The 23,560-nt window shown below is 35.8% G+C and overlaps 1 protein-coding gene across 1 annotated transcript in view; it reads left to right on the top strand.

The window, feature by feature from the left end:
* Window positions 1-23,560, top strand: part of LOC149807062 (uncharacterized) — a 50,960-nt gene that overhangs the window by 24,622 nt on the left and 2,778 nt on the right. Inside the window, exons 7-10 of the mRNA XM_089961374.1 lie at window positions 4,363-4,518; window positions 5,754-5,867; window positions 11,234-11,488; window positions 12,738-12,857. Of these exons, the coding sequence (XP_089817500.1) occupies window positions 4,363-4,518; window positions 5,754-5,867; window positions 11,234-11,488; window positions 12,738-12,857 (645 nt within the window). The remainder of the gene's footprint in view (window positions 1-4,362; window positions 4,519-5,753; window positions 5,868-11,233; window positions 11,489-12,737; window positions 12,858-23,560) is intronic.

Here is a 23,560-nt window from a genome sequence, read left to right as displayed (position 1 = left end):
CATGGATTAGTGACCATTTTTAAAATTATGAAGCCACCTCAAAATTGTATCACACCCATATATCTGAGGGTGTCTAGCGTGTTGATTGTGCGGCTGCAAAATAATTGTATAAAACATGATTTGATCTCTCGATCGGCGTTAAATTTATTAACATTTTCAAAGAAACGAAAAAGTAATAGCATAACAAAACATATAACCTTGTCAAATAACCCTCGTAATGTAACGCATGTCAAAAGTGCTATTTAAATTAAAAAGGAAACAAAAATATATAAGCTTTCATTTCAGTGAAATCACTGAGCTCCTATTAGAATACAAAATTTAGTGATGAGGCCAAACTTTACGCGTTAAGTGCACACTGAAAGGCATTTCTGAAGGTACATCATCATCATTATCTAAATTATAGACGTTTTCGCCCATAGGATCATGTACGTCTGGTTAATGCCCATAAGCGCACTATTTAATTGATCCTGGGGAAAGAAATTAGAGCCTCATCCCCCAGGTATTACTGTGCATAAAAGGCACTACTTAATTGAGCCGTCAGGTCTTATGTCAATATGGTTGGCTTGATGGTCGTTGGGGTTTTGACCACCTTATAGGTATTAATTTTGGGGTTATAATAAGTTTTCCTATCATGAACTTTGCCGCCTTGTACAGCGGGGACTGATGGTATTGGGCTTTTAAGACCACCTTATATATTCTAGTTTTTTGGGTCTTATCTAGGTGTTCTAATTGTTTTTAGTGCCTCGAGGAGAGGCTGTGCCTTAGTGCAGTTGCGTTTGTTGTACTACAGATAATCTGCGGTGACCTTGCGGTAGAAAAGATGTTAATGTCGTTAATCTCATGTTGTAGGATTGTGGTGCCCTAGAAAAATGATTAATGTTTTTAAAGAAAAAAAAAGAAATAATAAATTGTTTTTTTTTAAATTAATTTTTTAAAATGGATATAGATTAAGGGTTATTGCAGTTTATTTGTTTCTATATATGTGGTTTTATGGTTGGGCTAAGTACTTGATAATCTATCTTAATGTTTGATTTATGTTCTTAGTTATTTGGATGAAGCTATTAGTATGTTGTTATTTTATTTTCAGGCTATGTCTATTTGATTAAGACAGATATCTTTGCCGAATACTCGGGTCGCTAAGACATGTCAAAGACATCTGATCATATTTATTCCCTAATTTTAAGTTTATTAGCCCGTCTACTAGTTATGATAATTGTTCCTATTTTGTTTTATTTATGTGATGTTATTTTATTTTCAGGCTAAATCTGTTTTGATAAGACAGATATCTTTGCCGCATACCCGGGTCGCTAAGACTTGTCAAAGACAGCTGTTCTTATTTATTCCCTAATTTTAAGTTTGTTAGCCTTTCTACTAGTCATGGTAGGTTTGGACTTATTTTGTTTTGATTATTATCCTAGATTGTGGATAGAGTTATTTATGTGATGTTATTTTCTGGCTAAATCTGTTTTGAGAAGACATATATCTTTGCCGAATACTCGGGTCGCTAAGACATGTCAAAGACATCTGGTCTTGTTGTTCCTTACATTTAGTTTGTTAGCCTGTCCCCTATTTGTAATTAATTGAATGGGATTTATTTATTGTTTAGCGGGTCATGGGGAGGGTGATTGTTTTATACACAGCGAGGGTGGAATATGTCTGTCTTTTATAATATATTATATAAATGACATTGATTTCTTGCTATTATCCATCGGATATTTTGAGGATATTAAGACGCTCCACTTGATGTAGACATCTTTGCATGTAGCAAAACTCTTTTCATAATACATCGGTCACTCTTTGGAAAAAAGCAAATTTCTAAAATCGAGATCAACAAAAGGCCAAGAGATTTATGGTTCTGAATGCATATTTCTTAATAAAAATTATTTTTTCTGTACCAACTGCTCCGGTGAAGGTGTCTGAATTTCAATTCTAATTGCTTGATAATCCTACTCACATATTTCTCCCTCGGATTCTACATGTTGCCCTAGTTTTGTTTGCTTGTTTTACAAATTTAAGAAAACCGCTTGATTATAATTGAATGTAAACCCCGCCTTTACACTTTGTTAGGAAAGGAATATTTTCTTTCTTAATGATTTCCATATTGTACCAATGCTCTGTGAGCCTAATTAACAAATTATCAGTAATGTTGTACCCATGGGCTATGCGCATTTTCAAAGCTGGACGTCATTTCCATTTACGTATTTGTTGAAAGCGGATTTAATACCAGGACAAGGCGGCAGCTGATTAGTTATCCATACATCTTGTTGAACGAAGCTCTTTGATCAACGCGCATAACTCGACAGGTCAATCATGACGTATTATTGTTTATCAGTACTTTCTCAGATTAGTTTTACTACTTTATTTATTCAGGGTTTGTTTGATTAACTGCATATGTTTTAACAATGTCAAGAATGGTATGATGATGGGAATGGTAGTCCGTGATCTAAAGAAAGCCTTCCACGCTGTTAATCACACTATTCTTTCACAACACAGCAAAGCATTCTGCCATTGCGGATGCTGCATGTATGTGGTTTCGTTAATATATATCAAACAGAAAGCATTTTGCTGTAATGAATAGTATCCATTCTGATTCTAAAATATCACAACAGGTGCTCATCAAGCATCCATCTTGGAGACTTATTGTTGTCATTTATGTAAATGATTTGCCTATTTGTCTTTAAGAAGCTCCGATTATACATTTGCTGAGAAAAAATGTCGACAAATTATGATCAGTTCCTTCATATGAAATTACCCATGTCTATGATTTGTTGAATGCCAGCAAAGTCTACACATTGGGAACACCAACTCTTTCCTCCTATATTCTACAATAAAAGAAGCAAATCTTGTTGAATGTAATCTCTCTTAAAGTCAACAACATAAAAACATGACCGTTGCAAGAAGCAAGAACTGTGACTACTTATGTAACACTTTTGGCAAGAACCTAACTTTCCAACAACAAACATGGAACAAAATGAAAAATGTAATAGATCTATTTTGCTTCTGAAATATATTTCTCTCATTGTTTCAATCCATGCTCTAGAAGAAGAATGAACAGCGCTCTCTTTCAGCGTTATAAATAATTTTAAAAAGTTATTACCGCACTTAAGTGTTCATATGCTCAATTACATCAATTCTCTGAGTATTTCATGCCATTCAACTGCACTAGAGTGATTACTTTAGTGTTCATATGCTCAATTACATCAATTCTCTGAGTATTTCATGCCATTCAACTGCACTAGAGTGATTACTTTAGTGTTCATATGCTCAATTACATCAATTCTCTGAGTATTTCATGCCATTCAACTGCACTAGAGTGATTACTTTAGTGTTTCATGCTGCTTTTATTTTATTATTGCCCTGACCTACTGTAATAAATTTGGAGCATGCATATTTGTGTACAGCTCCCCGTTTTAAGGATTTCTTAGATTTTTATGATTACCTGTCTGATTATTGAAAGTCGGTGCTGGGGATATCATCCTCAGACCGAAATAATTAGCCATTTACTAGGGGAAAACGTCACAAAGTGAAGTGTTAGTGAGTTTCCTAAATTGCCATGGTTTACTTTTGGTGAATTCAGGTCAGAGCCGCGTGAATATCCCTGTCACTCAGTAGTCCCTATTAAAATCTAATTGTGTAAATTGATCGTGTGACTCCAGGTGCAGTGTTTATGATTGGAGACTGGTAAATTATATAATGGAATAAACGAGAAGGGTCTGTTCCGTCGTCGGCAGGCAATGTTTATTGTTGCTATGGTGGTAAATATGATGCAGAGTTACAGGCGAAATGTGGCTTAAAATCATGATTAGACTGGCATAAGGTGGCGTAGTAAAAAATAGTTCCCTGTATTAGGTGGTCGAGTTGTATATTTTCGCGGCGTGAAAAACTGGCGGCACATTACGGAAAGTTAATGAAGAGAAACCATGCAGTTGTGCGGTTGACAGACAACTGGGAAGTTGTGAGATTTGAGGTCATGTATTCATTTGAGTAACATTATTTATAGTTTAGACGCGTTGGTATTCCCAGTTTACAACAGTAGTTGTTTGTAAGTCTTTTGGAATAAGAGGAAACATATCACTTCAAGTGGGATTCGCGCCAGGGTTTGACATCGCTTGCTCAAGGAACCCCTCTGGCTTGTTTGTCCCCAATTGTCCCCACGTATGTAATTGTCTCTTTATTTTATGTGTATAATGTTCTCTTAACGTCCTTTTCATGTATATATTTAACCTTTATATGTACATTTTAAAGAGCCTTTAAGACTGATTGATTTATTGATCAATAGAGACTGATTGAGTAATCAATGAATTAATCGTCTGCTCGTTTGATTGATTAATTAACTGATTTAATTTGTTTGAAAATATTTAGTCACTGCAGTTCTTGAAAACTCAGATGAAGATAACTGGACCAAAATAGAGCCAATTGTTGGAGGAGTGTCATTACCAGAAACCGCGGCCGCTGCATCAGTTTCCTCCGATTTTGTAGATGACTGGAACAGTACAGTTGACTCCAAAAATTCAACAGGTAAAAGGCATATGTTGATTGCTTTTGGTTTTGTGGGGTTTGACGCCATTTTTCAGCACCTGACAGGCTACACGTGACAGCCAGGTTATTTGGTGGAGGAAGCTACTGGCAAGTTTTCTGATATACCCACGTTGGCTTGTCGAACCGAAACTAGAACCTACGCAGACTGAGGTGAACCGTGAGTGATCTGTAAAGGCTAGCTCCTTAGACCACTCGGCCAACAAAAGCAAAGCGCTGTCAGCGAATAATTTAAAATCTTTCATACCTTAATTTAATTTTTTTATCAGAAAGTTAAGAATAATTTATAGCTAGATGCTTTCGATACCACATACAAAGTTATCTCACTTCTGCTTCAGCATAAACAACTTAGAAAATCAGGTGAATGCATTGATTTAATCCAACAGATTTCGCTATCTCACGTCTGCAGTATACAAGTTTATGGTCAACAATTCCAAGTAATAGGAGGGCTAAAGCGATAGAAAATGATAGCAAAGAGATCTGCGTAATGATCTGAAGAAAATTATTTTCGTGAGATTTGTAGATATAAATTTTTATTTTCTGCAGAACGAAACTGAAATAAATGTATAGTTCAAATATTCAAAAAACGACGTGAATTCTGTTCATAGTGAAAACATGTAATGAGCACGCATAATCGGTACAAATCACGTGACAATATCGGCATTAAATTACCCATTCAGTTGACATTATACAACTTTTACAATATCTGTAATGCTAAAGTAGAGAAATACATAATTATATTGTGACAAGCAAAGCGCTAAGTTACCGTATTTATATGTTTATTAGTGTGGTCCAACTGCGCACAATATAGACTATGATCAGCCATCGCATAATACACGGGTAGAATAGGTTCTATGTTGTTTTACAGAGTACTCCTAACAAACTGCATAAATCCACATTTATTGGTGCATTGTGGTATGGCCAATCTGGACCTATGATGTTTGCAGTTGGGTTTGACTTATAAGTGAGTACATACTGTTCTCATCTGTAAGGACAAAGGCAATACTCTGCCTCCACATCATTCAGTAAAATTTTAATTGCATGTATACTATCACGAAAATTTTAATTGCATATGTAATTGATATTTCATTTGTCTCAATCCCGTTCATAGAAAACGAATGCACCATCAGCAGACATGGTGAGAGTGACCTATCTGCCACAGTTGTGTATTTAGATAAATAGTTATTTATTTCAAAACACATTTCCTCTCATCTTAGAATCAGTATGCGACAACGGAACATTTCATTGTGACGAGAGGCGCTGTATTGATTGGAAGTGGCGTTGTGACGGGGACGTCGAGTGCAACGATGGATCTGACGAAAAGAACTGTGGTATGTGTCACAAATATTAAATGTTTCCACAATATTTTTTTTATTATTGACAATATTGGCAATGCCTTCACAAATGATGTTATTAATACCTCTCTCTCATCTGGGGAATTTCAATCATTTTTCAAAACTGCCATTGTAAAGCCTCTGCTGAAGAAATCAACACCTGACCATAACGATTTAAAGAACTACCACCCAGATTCTAATCTCCCATTGATATGAAAAATCTTAGAAAAAGTTGTTCTATCCCAACTTGTATCTCATCTGAATTCAAACAGTCTCTTTAGCAGTGTACAGTCTGCATATCACTCTTGCCACAGTACTGAAACTACAATTCTAAAAGTAGTTAATGACATTCTCTCTGCTTTGGATAGCGGAAATGTTAAAGTCCTCACACTCCTTGATTTGTCTACAGCATTTGACACATAAGACCATGATATATTACTTCACCGTCTCCAGCATGTATTTGGCATTCATGATACAGCCTTACTGTGGTTCTAGTCCTACTTGGTCAACAGGACACAAATTGTGTCTGCAAATGAAATACAATCCAGCCCAGTTGATCTATGTTTTGATGTTCCACAGGGGTCTGTTCTTGGACATATTCTCTTCACTCTATACACTCAGCCGCTCTCAAGTGTCATAGATCATCATCCAGTGTCTCGCCAATTGTACACGGACAACACCCAAATATACAAATCTAGCCACCCAACTGAAGTTGATGCTACCATCCAAGGTGTAGAGAAGTGCATTTCTGATGTGAAATCATGGATGACATGTAACAAGCTGCAGATGAATGATGATAAAACTGAGACCATTCTGATCACAACACAAAGCCTTTCTCATTCATATACTTTACCTCAAACAATAAATATCAGCAACACCAACATTAAATTCACACAGTCAGTACGAAACCTAGATGTTACTCTGGACAGTACTCTCACATTGCACCAACAAGTCATGAACATATGTAAGGCTGCATATCTTGAGCTGAGACGCATCAGCTCCATTCGCAAATATCTTTCAATTGATGCCACTAAAACACTTGTGTGTTCATACTGGACTATTTTAACTCAATTCTGTTTGGTTCATCTCAATATCTACTCCAGAAACTTCAAAAAGTTCAATACACAGCTGCTCGGATCATCCTTAGAGTACCACGACCAGAGCACACCTCCCCGCTGCTTTGTACCCTACACTGGCTATCCATTCGATTCAAAATCAAACACAAAATTTCTTCTCTGTGCTACGTTTCACTGACGGACTCCAGTCCAACATACCTATCCGACCCCACTCATGTGTACACACCGTCAAGATACTTACGCTCCTCTTCTGACAATCGTCTACTCATTATTCCCACTATAAAAACGAAGTCATATGGACAACTTTCTTTTGCATACCATGGCTCAGCAACGTGGGATGAATTGCCCACTGAACTTAGACACAAAGACACAGTGATCCCATTCAAGAGTGCTCTTAAAACTCACCATTTTTCGACTGCAAGAACAAAAGCTTAAAGACCTAATAATGTTCCCTACCTTCAATATTTTCAGCATGTTTTTATTTTCTAATTTCATAGTGTTTATTTTTTGTAATCATATCATTATATATGTTTTTTTTCTTCATGTTATAGGTGTTGTCTAATGTTGTAAAGTGCTTAGAGCTTCTAAAGATTAGGCGCTATCAAAGTCCTCATTATTATTTTTATTTATTAATATAGCAGAAATTTATATTGTGTAAAGCCTGTGTTTCTTTTATCAATATCATGGAGAAAACACTTGTAAATTACATGTCGGGATTTTCTGTTTTATTCCTTCTTGCATAAGTTTTTAATTTCTTTTGTTGCGCTTTTGTACGTCGACGTTGTCATTACTTACGTACTGTTATGCATGTCACTTAGCTACCTTAATGCAATAGAAATAACTAGTCTTCAGTTGATCAAGATTCATAATTGTACGATCGATGTAGTTTCTGTCATAAATCAATCAGAAAATGACATCACTTAACTTGATGGGGTGATTCACTCATTATTGATCCTTACAGCTTCTCAAATTTCCATGATATGTATAAAGACGAAGCAGCGATTTTTCTTTTGTTTAGAGATTTTAATATCACGAGAAGCTTTCTCTTGTCTGATCTTTCGAACTATATTTCAAATAAATGCGTAGCAGTTATGTTTAGAAGTATTCAAAATACAAGACTGTGGATGGGGTCCAAGTAACCCCCCCGGATGTTTTCATCTACCACAATTGTTGTGACCCGTATAGTAAAATTATGTGTGCATGTATGCGCGTGTGCCTATTTTTATGTAGTATATCTCTTTCAAAACTGCTTGCAATACACAAAAGAAGGGCTTATATAAATTCAATAAAAGTAAGGATTGCTTTGGTGTCGCAAACGTATGAAAGATATAAACGAACATGCATTGTGAACGATTTGTTCAATACAGTTGTTTACTAAGGGTAACTGGCGCTCTGGGCGACGATGTTGGCCAAAAGTGTTTAGGCACCCCAAATCCTCTGTTGCCGAGGGCAACTGCCCGTCTATACCCACCCCCTCGGGTTAGTACACTAAAGGTTCAGTACAAGTTGTTACCTAAGTATGTTGCATCATTAATGCTATCTTTCTTTATTAAGATTTCAATGTTTTTTTCTCTCAATATTTAAGTTTATCAAAGACAGGAAAATAAACTCAATCATATTCTTTACATTCATTTACCTATAAACCGCTCGATGGCTTAAGCGGTTGGAGCGTCCGCCTAGGATGCGGGAGGTCGCGGGTTCAAACCACGTCTGAGTCATACCAAAGACTTATAAAAATGGTACAAACAGCTGTCTCTCTTGGCACTCAGCATTAAGAGGTAAAAGCTAGAACTAGTCGACCTGGTGTCAGGATGATGTGACTGGGTTGGACATGATGCTACGTGCATGCGGCATGACGTCCCAGTGCTAGGCATCACTATAAACTGCCGCACTGCAGACATCGTAACGATATGACTGAATAATTGTTGAAGCTACGTTAAAAATCCAAATATCACCCACCCACACACACACACACACACTACCTATATGTTTCAGCTTTTAGATATACATCCCTCGTAATTCTTATCTTTCGCCGTTCCTATTATTCGCTTTGGTATTGGTCTTTTTCACTGAAATGGCTTTGATCGAATTGGATTGAAATACAGTTCTACTGTTTCAGAACTCGGGCTATATGAAAATAGCTACTATTTTGGCAAAGTAGCATGCTCACACATTAGTCGGCTATTATTATATAATCAATCGATTGCAATAAACTAATGGTAGATGGGATTAATGATGAATCTCCCTTAGTAAAGGTCATTGTATGAATGCTTGCATTAGTTTGACGTGTATTGTATATATATAGTTCAATTTACAAGCATTCGGAATCACTTGTCAAGCGAATTGTTAAAAATATCAAGTTAGAATTCTAGAAAAAGAGAAAAAGAAACTTTTTTTATGGGTTTCAGTTCTAGTACCTCTGACATAATGTCCATAAACTCAAACCGTTGATATGCAGGACGCAATATTATGTAGTGGAAAGTTAGGTACATATTGTCAACCCGCATTACATTTTGCGAAAAATTACGTTTTACCTATTAATACAGCTTCGTACATGCGTAATTTATCTAAAACAAAGGGTTGTAGTTTAATTTAGGATTCTTTACGGAAACGAATTGTGATGGTACTCCTATGTGCTTACTCAATAATGTCAGGAAAACCACCTAGAAATTTAATAAATCTAACAAAATGACTTATTTGATGGGTTTTTGTGTTTAGGTTTTTGCTCCTAATACAACAACACTGTTTGGAGTCGTTTCTGAACATTCGGAAATAATTGACGGGATACATTACAGAAAGTTTTGTTTTCCTGACATATTATTTTTCGGTAAAAATTACATATAAGGTGAGAAATGCCCGTGTATTTCGGTCTTGTACTTTGAACCGATTTCCAACACCGTATTTGCTTTCAGTCCAATTTGGGGTATTCTGGATATTCTGTGCATTATATCTAACCTGTTCAACTCGCAAAGCTGCCATCTACGGCGCTTCTTGTTCATACTTAAGTTCAATGGAACAAAATCCCTGTTCATTTTGATCAGACTTTATTTCGAAAAAAAATCTACATATATGCACTACCTTTAAATCCGCCATTTAGGTTATAATTACACATTATCCCATTGGTTGAAAACGGATTATTCCGCAATGTTCACTCATGCTGCTTGCTAAGAGTATTAAGGTAGCGGTGATCATAGTTGAGGAATTTTTCCATAACCTACTGACTTGTTTCATGTTTGCGGCTTAGCAGTGGAATCGGAATTTTTGGGAGGTTGCTCGTCATTTATAAAAATTCTGCTAAATTGATTAACTTATGCGGATTCTGTAAATGAATACACGAAAGTTTCCAATGTCTGTAATCAGCTGACAACAGATGACCCTATTGTTAGGCAGCATGTAAATTTAAATGTTCTATAACAGCGAGGTGTAAGGTCTTTATCTTACACAGCCGTAAGACCAAGTAAGCTTATTTCATGGTTCCTCATCTGGTGTTCATCAACAAATTCTTAAAAACAGTTCGATCAGTTTTGTACAAACGTGGCACAGTGCATTCTGGCATAAATGTCATTCAGCTATATATAAACGATGGTGATTTGCCATACAACATTACTAAAAATAGAAGAATTCTCGTCTTCTAAAAGAATCGCTATACAGAGTTTGATCACACTTCACAGATAACGTTTTGACACGACTTCCTTTTATATGTGTACAAATACTTCCGTTTCGCCATCAAATATGGTTGCCTAAGATATAAAAGAACCATCCCTCCAACATTGTTATTTCCAGCTTCTTCTTAAAAAACAGCCTGATCACTTTCAACCAAACTCGGCACAGGACATTCAGGCGTATCTTGCTCTCAGAATGTATAAATGATGCCGACGCGCAATCAAATATCGCAATACAATTTCTCAAAAGCCACTGAATATAATTAAATACAGTTCATTTTAAGCGTCCTGGACTTGACGGCTTTAAATTTATACAAGTTGTCGTGTCTCAACATTGCATACGACTACCGTTATTAAATATAGCTTAAAAAGTCTGAACGAGAACTCCTCAAAGAACAAAACAGAACTTGACCCAACTTTACAGGAAATACTGGGCATAAAAGGCTTTTAAGTGTCTGAAGAATATGCCTTTCCTGCCTCAAGTATAGCCACTGGAGGTTGTGCTCATCATGGGTAAAATGAGGTCACATTGATTAGCCTCTCACGCTTCGGTGATTTTGCTAGACTCTTTCATTAGGACCAAGCAATATAAAGCATTCTGTCGAACTTATTTTCTTTTACTTAGATACATGTCAAGAGGACCAATTCAAGTGTGAAAATTTCCCCAAATGCATCCCACAGAAATGGCGATGTGATGACCAAAGCGATTGCCCTGATCATAGCGATGAGGTGGGGTGTAGTAAATCTACTACTACCGTGGATCCAGATGGATGTGATGAAAAATTCTTCCAGTGTACCAAGGACAAGGCTTGCATTGAAAAGTCCTGGGTCTGTGATGGTTTTCCAGATTGTGAGGATGGAACAGATGAACGTGTAAATTGTAAGATTATTGATGTATCTCTTTTAGTTTTTCACTTTGTCGTTTTATCTATCTGTATGACTGTGTTCCATTCCGTATAAATGGAAAGGTGGAATTATGCCTTTTCGTCTCTCTGTATGAGTGTATTCCATTCCGTATAAATGGAAAGGGGGAATCCTGCCTTATTGTCTATCTGTATAACTGTGTTCCATTCCGTATAAATGGAAAGGTGGAATCATACCTTGTTGTCTATCTGTATGACTGAATTCCATGCCGTATAAATGGAAAGACAGAATCGTGCCTATCTGTATTCCTAAGTGAATGTAAGTATAACATGAAGGGTGGAATCATGCCTTGTTGTCTATCTGTATGACTGAATTCCATGCCGTATAAAATGGAAAGACAGACTCGTGTCTATCTGTATGACTGAGTGAATTTTGGTATAAATGGAAGGGTGGAATCATGCCTTGTTGTCTATCTATATGACTGAATTCCAAACCGTATGAATGGAAAGACAGAATCGTGTCTATCTGTATGCATACATTTTGGTATAAATGGAAGGGTGGAATCATGCCTTGTTGTCTATCTGTATGACTGAATTCCATGCCGTATGAATGGAAAGACAGAATCGTGTCTATCTGTATGCATAAATTTTGGTATAAATGGAAGGGTGGAATCATGCCTGTTTGTCTATCTGTATGACTGTGTGCACAGTGGTATATTACATGGAAAAGTGTAATCGTACCTTTTTGTCTGTAGGTCTGTGTTCGATACCCTATCAACAAAAATATGCATCTGCTGTTAAATCCATTTTTAATATTAAAAGAATACTATTAATTTTTGATAAAATAGGAAAAATACGATGAAGTTAAACCTACGTAAATGTGACTCATCCAGTACGGTACATATGCAAAAATCGTAACACTTCACAGTTACAGACTTTAAGATATTTCCGTAAACTAATCCAAAGAAAGAAGATAATACACTTTTAGAATAAAGAATTATAAAGAAAGAAACATGTGCACACTATGCATAAACAAAAAAAAATAACAAAGCCGGTAGTTTACAAAAGAGACCAAAAGCTGAGATCTGAATGGCAAGATAATTTTAAAAGACTAACCCTCAATATTTCTACGTTTGGGAGCAAAACTATTTGTTTCTTTCTGTCTGTGTGGCTGAAATATGTGTATTTGTTCACGTATACGTGTAAACAAACACGGTTATACATCCGCCAAGGTAAAACTGATTACATATTTAATATTCTTTGCAGGTCCGAGCAGGTGTGATAAGACGGAATATCGATGTGATAATATGTATGAGTGTGTAGACGAGAAAGAGCGATGTGATGGGAAGGAAGACTGCGATGACGGCTCGGATGAGAAATCATGCAGTAAGTCTCTAAGTATCTCTATTTTGTATTTAGACTAATCCATCTATTTGCTTGTTGTAAAATAATTATCAATGCTGAGCCTTACGCTAGCGTATGACCTATCCGAAAATTGTATTTGTTGAAAACGAAGCATAGGTCACTCCATTCCTATCCTGCAAAACTTTATTCAGAACACTCACTGGGAGTCAAATTTCTATGAATCAAAACCTGGGCCACTTGTTTTCACATTTTTGTTATGAAAAATACCCCACACAACTGGTGGTACAAATTACTTTTAAAAAATCGGACCAGTGGTCTTCAAAGTTGTATGAAGAAACACTCAGCAATCAGTCACCCCAATTTTATGAAAAAAGACTCAGAATCAGTCATCCCGATTTTATGCTAAAAGACTCAGAATCATTCATCCCGATTTTATGCTAAAAGACTCTGGTCCTCAAACTTTTATGAAAACCCCCCAGGCCAGCCATATTTAAATTAGCATCAAAAACAATAGACCAGTCTTCTTAAAAAGAGCAGGAAAAATCCCACTGACATTTGATTTTTTTTTAAAAAAAATTGAAAATACACCCTTTTCTCACAAATAATAGGATAAAAATCCAACTCGTATTTGATTAATTTCGAATTCTCTATGCAGAGACTTCGAATTCAAGCAACTATGAAGCATTGTATATTCATTAATCATGACGTTAAGATTTAGAAGAAGAAAAACCACAAAGCAGTACCTTATTCTTGCTCTGTAATCAAGTTTAGCAGATTAAAGTTTTTTGACCTGGGTCATATAAGTGAACATAGTAGATGAATTTAAAGAGACGAAAAGATATTATACGGAAAATGAATATTTAATCTACAGATAATTAAACATTTTTAATAAAAGAAAAACATTAAATTTTGATATAGATAATTCCTTGAATAGATATGCAGAACGGTATGATACGACACTCTGAAAAAAAAAAGTCAAATTGGGCAGTATCAATGGGGACAACAGGATGTGGAATAGCTTATTAGCATTGTTATGCCCCATAGTCTTAAACTACGTAACAGAAGAAAGTGAAATCAACAAATTCAGAGACATTATTTTCTAAGTTACGATGTGAATACCTTAAGAGAAATGTACAGCACTGTGAACTAAATCCGAGCTAATCCTCAATGTTCTATCACAAATAGAAAAGTGTAGAATATTCCGAATGACTTCCAATAATCATGATGTACCAATAGTCTTTATGTATGAATCGTATGATCGTGAATGCCTTTAAATGAATTTTCAATAATCCCAAAGAGTGCTTTCGTTTCAAAAGAAAATGAACACTGCAGTTCCAATGAAGACGTTAAAATGATTTCTCTCAAACTATATCTTAACACAACTAAAAATGATTCAACATTACAGATATTAAAATAGCAATGAAAATTTTTGTTTACGAAAACCTTTTCTAAAAACCTGACACAATAAAATCACATGATCTAGGACGAAGTTCGCTTCCAAAATATTCTAAGTTTGTAAACAAAACCGGACCTATAACACTGGACAACAAATTTTTACAAAAGTCATGTTACTGAAATAAAATTAGTCAATTTTTATCAATTTTTATGTGCTGAACACGAATATGACAGTCAAATTGCAAAATTGGCTCTAGTTTTTTTGTAATCTGCAAGAAATTAATGTTTACATAACGAAATGCATTCCAATAGTAAAAGGTCAACTGTAATAGCCTACCTATAAAAAATCAAGTCATTGACTACATCTTAGATTTCTTCGCCTGTCTCTTGTACAGCTGTTCGGGAGCATCTCTGAGGAGTGTCCAGCAGTAGTCAGCCAGCATTGTAGTGGACCATTTTCCCTGGTATCTTTGTTCCATTGTTGCGATATCTTGATGAAAACGTTCGCCGTGTTCATCACTAACAATACCACAGTTGCTAGGAAAGAAATCCAAATGGGAATGAAGGAAGTGAATCTTTAGAGACATATTGCAGCCAAGTTTCTTATACTTCATCAACATGTCTTCTACTAGTTCCTTATAGTTTTCTGCCCTAACATTTCCGAGGAAGTTTGTAGAAACTAGGCGAAAAGCATTCCATGCTTGTTTCGCGTCACCTTCCAGCAAGTTGTTGAACCGGTCATCTTTGAAAAGCTCTTGAATCTGAGGACCCACAAAACTCCCTCTTTAATCTTTGCTTCGCTGAGTCGAGGGAATTTTTCATGCAGGTATCGGAATGCTGGCAAAGTCCGGTCAATGGCTTTCACGAAGTTCTTCATCAAACCTAGTTTGATGTGAAGGGGTGGTAGCAAGATTTTCTGAGCCTCAACCAGAGCTGGGTGTTGGATATTCTTCTCTCCAATGGCTACATTCTGCCTGTGAGTCCATTCCTTCCTCATGTAGTGCATTTCCCTTGCTCGGCTATCCCACTCGCATAAGAAACACATGTATTTTGTATATCCTTGCTGCAGTCCCATTAAAAGGGCAACTACCTTCAAATCACCACAGAGGTGCCAGCTGTACTTGTTATACTCAATGGAATTCAGTAGCTGCCTTAAGTTATCGTATGTCTCTTTCATGTGGACAGCATACGCTACTGGAATAGATGGAAGAATGTTTCCATTGTGCAAAAGCACAGCCTTGAGACTCAGTTTCGAAGAGTCCACAAATAGTCTCCATTCTTGTGGATCATGAGTGATTTTTAAAGCATTCATGAGGCCCTCAATATCGGAACAGGATATCAGATTACTTTCCTTTCTGAAGAAAGGCTCCAATTGCTGGTGGCGCTTTCGATATGCAGTAATTGTGACATCTTCTTCTAGAAGATTCCATTGTTGGAGTCTTGATCCTAGCAATTCTGCCTTGTTCTTTGATAAGTCCAAATCACGAATCAGGTCATTTAGTTCTTCCTGTGTTATTCTGTGTGGGGTTGATGATGCACCACAGTGAAAATCTGGATCACTGCATGCTGATGGACCAGGAGAAGAACAGGTCGACTCACCTTTGTCTTCGTCAGATGAATCAAGAGAATATTCTGCTGGAGGTTCTGGAATAGGAAGTCCCTCACCATGTGGAACTGGTCTCAATGCAGACGGAATGTTTGGGTAGACTATTCTCGACTTCTTTCGCTTCGTTATTCCGCCGGAAAGAGGAGGAACCAAGCAGAAGTAACAGTCGTTTAGGTGGTTGCTTGGCTTTCTCCACACCATTGGGACTGCAAACGGCATTGATGACCTTTTGCAATTCAACCACTGTGAAAGCTGTGTTGTACATGTAGCACAGCATATATGCGGAGCCCAAGGCTTGTCTTGGTCACCAACCTTGCATCCGAACTAAAGATGATATGCCTTCTTCACTTGAGAATTGATACTTTTCTTCTGGTTGGCAAATGTCACTTCCCCACAAATATAGCAAAAATTGTCCGCGGTATTAACACACTTTCGAGGCATTACTGTTCTTTATTGTACGTAAATGGATAAAATAATAAGTTTTATGTAACAGTAGCTTGAACTGTCTCGCACAACGTCTAAAATATTTTAAATGCTGAACCTATCTGATTGCGCTTTATATAGTACACTGCTTACGTCAGCTTCAGCAGCCGCCTGGCATTAGTATAATAGGCCTACACATGTATAGTACACTGCTGACGTCAACTTACTTCAGCAGCCGCATGGCATTAGTATTACATTGCATCAGAAAATGATGCACTCAACTGTGGATGATGTGAGCATGATGGTATTATGCAATGTTACATCATTATTCCGGATGTTGCTGCAGTCCTACTGGAGAAATTTACACAGTGAAACATAGAAAATGAGGTATATGAATATCTTCAAAACGAGAGCCAATACAAATTTTTCACGGTTATATTCGTGTTCGGCACACCAAAATACTACAGATTAGGGCCTTTTCAAGTCAGTAATGATTTCACTGTTGACCAGTGTAACTTATATATCAGTAGACAGTTTATTTATAACCTGCAAACATGACAAAAACAGGTAGACCGAAACTCTACCCTTAATCACGGACAAAGATCAAGCACATCATATAAATTAAATATACATAACAGTATTCAAAAGAAATATATATACAGGACTTTGTAAAGTGAATATCCAGGTTTCATGTATTTTTTAGATGTGAAAACAAATATCGGTCATATGTTTTGATTCAGCAAATAGTAGTGCAGAATAAACAATTTCTAATAAATGTGTAGTGTGTTCAGTATTGCTACTAATACTAACTGGAGATATATTGTTGGAAAAAGAATGTTATTGATAATGGGTCTGTTAAATATAAAACCGTACATCAAGGTTTTGAAGAACTTACACCAGCTGCTGTGTTAAGTTCTTATAAATTACATTATAATTACAAAACTGGAACATTTTAATATTTGAAAAAAACGTAAGTTGAAGAAATTAAAAAATTCTATCATTGAATGAAGAAATCAGATGAACGTATTTCTTTATTTAAGATAGTAAGAGACCTGCCAACAAATAAAGGAAACCTGCGAGAATATTAGAGCATACTTAATATCTTTTTATCAGGACAGATAGAAAATGAAACAACACATGATTATATTATCTCAAACCACGTAAAACAGGTTTGAAACATTAATTGTAAGTTAATAAGTTTATAACTCTGATGAAATCATCACAAATATGTTCAGGATTTCAAGTAGAAAGGTTACACTGAACTATACAGTTGGTGATAGAAGCCTATTTGTATTACCCAGTGATCTGGTGATGAAAATGGGCAGCATGTTGGGTTATAGTAGCAATTTACAAATGTCATCAGATTTGCTTTATGTACTAGGAATAAATGTTACTTTGAATACCATCGTGGTAAGGAATAAAATGTGACCATTTGATATACTGGCTGTAACAAGGCGTCGTAAAATATATTATACAGACGGTACATCAAGACTATTAAATAGGAACGATGAAGTTCTTGTACACACAGCCACACCTACAACTAATATACGTTATGAATATTAAGATGTGGATCGCGAAACAAATAAGCAAGTGTTCATTTATTATATATGTCACTGCATCTCACATTTTACTTTTGGAAATAAATTAAGTAATTAATAGGTCAGTTATTTTTAAAATCCTTTTTGTTACTACACATTTGGCACAGTTGTAGAGGAGTTAATTAATGCAAGAATCAACAAAATGGCATTATGAGCTATTAACGAAATCCATTTTCTGGTAAATTTAAAAAGCCAGTTTATTGAGCAACTAATTACAACAGGAAATGCTACTGCTGCTTTTTGGTTGCTGCTAAGTTAAATAAATACTCAACAATATTTTTTATACTTTGTGAATTTATCGACGAACGAATCTGTAGAACAAACAACGGCTACCATTGCCACAGCTTCCTACTTTTGATCCTTTTTCAAAATTTACTTTGCTACTATCATAACAATAGCTGTACAAACAGTTGCAATTATTACACATTCTTCTTTGAACAGGTATTTTGACCTTTGACCTAATGGTAACTTTTCTTTAACTTTGACATTTTTATTATTGGCAATTTTTTCATTGAATGTTTTTTCTTCTAAATGTTATGCATTTTTTTTTATTATTTTATCTTTGGAGATTTAATTTTTTTATATTTGACACCTCTGTGTATAATCAAGATATGTTATCATTTTTTAAATAACTACTTAAAGTGCATCTGCATTACCCCTTAAGTTTCTTTCTTCTAGTGCCGTAAATAATCAATAAGGATATCAATGTTTAAGAAGTTTATATCTATGATGTTTTCTATGTCTTTTACTTGCTCGTCAGTTTGCTCATTTTGGCTAAACGGGTTTATATATATTTATTTTTAACTTGTTGATGTTATCTGATAATAACTTTCCACCTCTAGCCGTTGTGATGTCGTAGACTTTTCTTTTTTCTTGGAAATGCCAGACAGTTCATTTTATGTCCAACCAACCTAATTCTTTGAAAACATTTGTAGGTCATAAAATTCAAATGGTTATCTTGAAAATTTTGTTTATGACCATTTCAAAATGGCTGTTATATCGACATTTTGCTTTAACCAAAAGACTTCTTTTGACATTTGACTGCTACTAAATAGAAATTGTGTAAGTATGATATCGAATACGGCCACCATGGATTCCATCTTAAAAATCTTGCTATCGTTACCCCTTGAAAATGGAAATCTTATCAACATGGGGTTACCATTAGAAGACTTCTCATGACGCCCGGTGGGCCATGAAAGAAAATGGTGTCAAGTGTACACCCAACGTGTCCATCAAAACAGCTAATTTGAAAATATTATTATTGCAGAAGAATATAAAATTTTGGTTTCAGAATCTCGCGGTTAAAAGGAAGAAATGGTCTTGTTTTGAATACTTGGAAATTCTTTAGAGCCAGTAAATTACCAGTCTCTTCGAGGGACTCTTATCATTGGTATATTCAAATTTGTTTGTCGCTGGGGTATACATTAAGTCAACAGTTTACGGAAGCAACGAGATATTGCTTTAGAGACTCAGGTGGCCGAGTGGTTTAATGCACTGGCCTATACCGATTACTGCAATCTCACTTCTCTCTGCAGTTTCAGTTTTGGTCAATGTGGATATGTGAGAAAGCTGGCCAGTAGCTTAGTGTCTGTCGGTGGTTATTATTGGGGTTTTCACAGGTTCTTTCTTCACCAGTTAGATTGGCCGCCATGTATCCTATCGTTCAATCATAAACAACAGCAACATCAACTTGGAAATTCCACGTTCTTATTTTTGTTGTTATAATTAACTATCCACCATTATCAGACTTACAACAGAGAATTGGTTTTTAGAAACAATTAATGTAATTTTAATAGATTCTAGTAATAAATTACGTAAATGGTTAGAATAGCTTATTAGTGTATGTTAGAAATATAACACTTTTTTTATAGACAGCAACAACAAACAATATTTCTTTGATGATCAACTCAAATAAGTAATAATAGTGCAAACAATTATTTTATACTAATCACCATTATGGTTGGACGTAAACATACGTGAAAAATGGTTGCATGGAACATATCTTACATTAGCAAATATTCAACAAGGAGCACACCAACAGAAAAATAGAAGGAAAACATAAATACAATCGAAATGTATATTTATTTTCTGTTTTATACACAGGTAATATTCAGAGCACGCAATTAATTCTATTCACTTTCGGAATTTCCTCCTGATTGCTTGAAGTCTTCAACATGCAGAGTTACAAAATTAACTTTTTAAAAACCATGTTGGATATACATTTAAGATATGCTGGAATTTTGAACACTCTTTATCAAACCGATCTTGGACTTTCCTTGAATTTTGTTTCAGTTCATTATACTATTTGGTTTGGTATATGTGACATCCAACTTCCAAAGTACAGTAATTAATCACTGGAATAAGTTACGATTCCCGGTTTATTTGATAAATCAAGCTAGGCTTTTACTAATCCAAACTCTTTGTTGTGCTACTTATTTGAAAATACGTATGGTTAAATATTTTGTTTGTTATAATAGAAACATTCAATCAAATGATGTTGATCACTTTCTGCACTTTCGGGTATAAATCTATATTCATTTAAATGTCTTTTTAACGGGTCTTGTAACATTCTAATAAGAAATGATTGATTTTAAGTTTGATTCACAATTCCTCTTAATTGTGTTCCAGCTGGAATATTAATTAAAAAAAATTTATAATTTCTTTCCTTTTGGAAAAGTAACTTCTAATCTTCTCCTAGTTATTATACTAACAATGATCCTAGGCAATTCCTATATTTTGGGTTAAATGAAAGAAGTAGTATCCAATATATTTCATAAATTTAATAATTTATCATTGAATGAATCCACACTGCCGCTGATACTCCCACCAGTTAAAAGTTGAAATTAATTTTGTACTACTTACATAGTATTATTTGCTTCTATACAAAATCTCGGTGAAAGTTTCATTGTCTTTTGAGAGTGTGGCCGATTCGTTTAAAGCGCTTACTTTTATCGATCATTTCAATCTCACCTCTGTCCGCGTGGGTTCGAGTCTCTGGATCGGCCAATGTGGTCATCTGAGAAAGCTTGCCATTACTTACCATGGGTCTGCGGTTCTTACCGATGTTTTTTTCTCGGGTTCTGCATCCGCCAGTTATACTGTCGGCCATGTATTTTCACGCGCTTAAAGTGGCGTTACACCCAAAACAAAAATATAATTGTATTTCATCATTTCATTTCATTATTAGACTTAATTTGATGACAGAGGTAATATGTTATTAGTTTTTTTTATAATATTCCGAATTTGGATTCGTGGTGTATTTGGAGTTTATAAAATTGGGGAATACGCGCTGTGGGTTCATACATTGCAAAGTATATTTGGTTTTCTTTCATGCAGCTTTGAAGATCACTGGCTTAAGCTTCTTAACAAAATTTTGAGGACCAGTTACTCGTTTGTTCATTATATTGTGAAAACCAGTGACCGAGTTATTTTGATAATATTTTTAAGGTCAGTGGCACAGTTGGCCCGGTCTGTTCTTTTTAAAACAAACTGAAGGCCTCTGACTCAGGACTTTCTTTAAAGCTTTGAAGGATACGAAGAGTAGAGTGGGGGGAGGCATATTCGCTTTTTTTCTCAAGAAGAAAGCCAAATAATTAAACCAATCACAACAAAAACGAAAACGCAAGCAAAATAACAAAATCTTACATGAGAAACATGTTTGTATAAGGACAAAAATTCGTAACCGATTTTGCTACTGTGGCCAAGTGGTCGAGAAGGAAGAGCGTGATAACAGTTTGGTTGCAATATCATAGAATAAACGTGTTCGCAAATATGCTTGCTTATCTCTCTGTCTGTCTGTCAGTCGATTTGTGTGTTACAGATAATACCCATCAAAGTGACGTTAAAAAAGCGGAAAAAATTACGTTTCTACATCTGTCCATCTGTCTATCAATCTGTTCCTCTCTGTTTAGCCATGGTCATGATTTACAAAAGGACCACTTCGGTGGAGTAAGAAGTTAGAGCGTCCACCTGGATGCGGGATGTCGCAGGTTCGATCCCCGGGCGAGTCATATCAAAGACTTATAAAAATGGTACTAGCAGCTGACTCGCTTGGTGCTCAGCTTTAAGAGGATAGTGTTAGGACTGGTTGGCCTGGCGTCAGGATAATGTGACTGGGTGGGGCATCATGCTACATGTCTGCGGCACGATGCCCCAGTGCTAGACATCACTATAAACTATCACACTGCAGACATCGTAGCGACATGACTCATATTGTTAAAGCTACGTTAAAAATAAAAGAACCCCGCAAAACACGCTTGAATTTCAACTATGATTGTGACGAAATGCAGGATGAGAGATTATGTGGTAAATCATTCATTATAGTGACTCTTTTTGCTGTTTATGCCACATATCTCCCACTGTCTATCCGTCCATCTTTACTTCTCTTTAACTGCCGATCTCAAGATTGTATGCCAGTCGTTTCATTTGTAATTCTGTTTATCAACGAGTATGCTTTTTTAATCGTCTCTCCGTATCTCTCTCCACCTGCCCATCCATATACGTTCGCTCGCTGTAAATGCATTCTTATTTGTTTGCAGTTCTTTTTCGCCGCCAGTCTGTCTATTTGTGTGATAATATTTATTTTATAATGGTCCAATTGTATTTCTGTCCATCCGGCTGGTATTGTGTATGTTCTTCTGTGTGTCGTTTTTATCTTCCATCCGTCTATATGATTTGATGTTTGTATCTCCGTGTAGATGTATAAATGTACTTGCTTTATGTGGGTAGGAAGGTTAGAAAGTAGGTAGGTAAGTAAATGTGTAAGTACGTAGGTAGGCAGGATGGTAAGTAAGTAGGTAAGCAGGATGGTAAGTTGGTTGGTAGGTAGGAAATTACATAGTACTTATTTGTCTTTATGTATTAATCACGGACAGATGTGTGTATGTATGGACGGACAGATGAAAAAAGACAATATTATGGTTTCACTTTGCTTGAACGCTGATTAAAATAAGTGTATTTATGCTGTTGGCAAAAGAGGCGAAATACTGTAACGGTTCTACTGGTGGTGGTGTTGTGAAATTGTACATTCTTACAAGGGGTCCGCTTTATTTAGCTATCGTTATCTAGAGGGTGATCGCCTTCGGTATTGTTGTTGCCCGGATGGAGTAAATATTAAAATAACGTGTGAAACTTACAGATGGAATAAATATAGATCTGAGTAGATACATATAACAAAATGATACGAGCCCCCGTACATGGAAAAATATTTTTTAATCAATTACATACAGAACTGGGATAATACATTACATTAGGAAGATTCACTTCTTTTTGGAATAAATCTTTCAATGAATTTCAAACACAAATATATTTATATAAATAGCCGATCTGTTTTAAATTATAGAATTAGTTCGTCATATAATGGAGTGAACGATCGAAGTCATTACCTTTTACAACTTCATAACCTGCTTATCCCAGTTCACTCCAACTTTACTGTTGGTTCCTCTAGGTCCTTTCGCTTTTTTCCCTTTTCCAACCTCCCTACTGTCTCGCCTCTTTTCGGCCTTCAAACTTTGTGTGGGTAGGTGAATACGTAAGTTTGTAGATACTTGGACAAGTAGGTACGTTTGATACGTCAGTGGTTACTTCAGTTGGATATTTCACTGGATACCTATGTGGAGCTATTTCCCTTTACAAAATAAACAGAGAAGCGACCTAAATCTTCCGTCAGTTGTCCTACTGGGAACAGATAATTACTCCCCTCT

This window comes from Sinohyriopsis cumingii, chromosome 1 (assembly GCF_028554795.1).
Source record: "Sinohyriopsis cumingii isolate HCF-2022 chromosome 1, ASM2855479v2, whole genome shotgun sequence".
Lineage (NCBI taxonomy): Eukaryota > Metazoa > Mollusca > Bivalvia > Unionida > Unionidae > Sinohyriopsis > Sinohyriopsis cumingii.
This window is presented reverse-complemented; position numbering and strand designations above follow the sequence as displayed.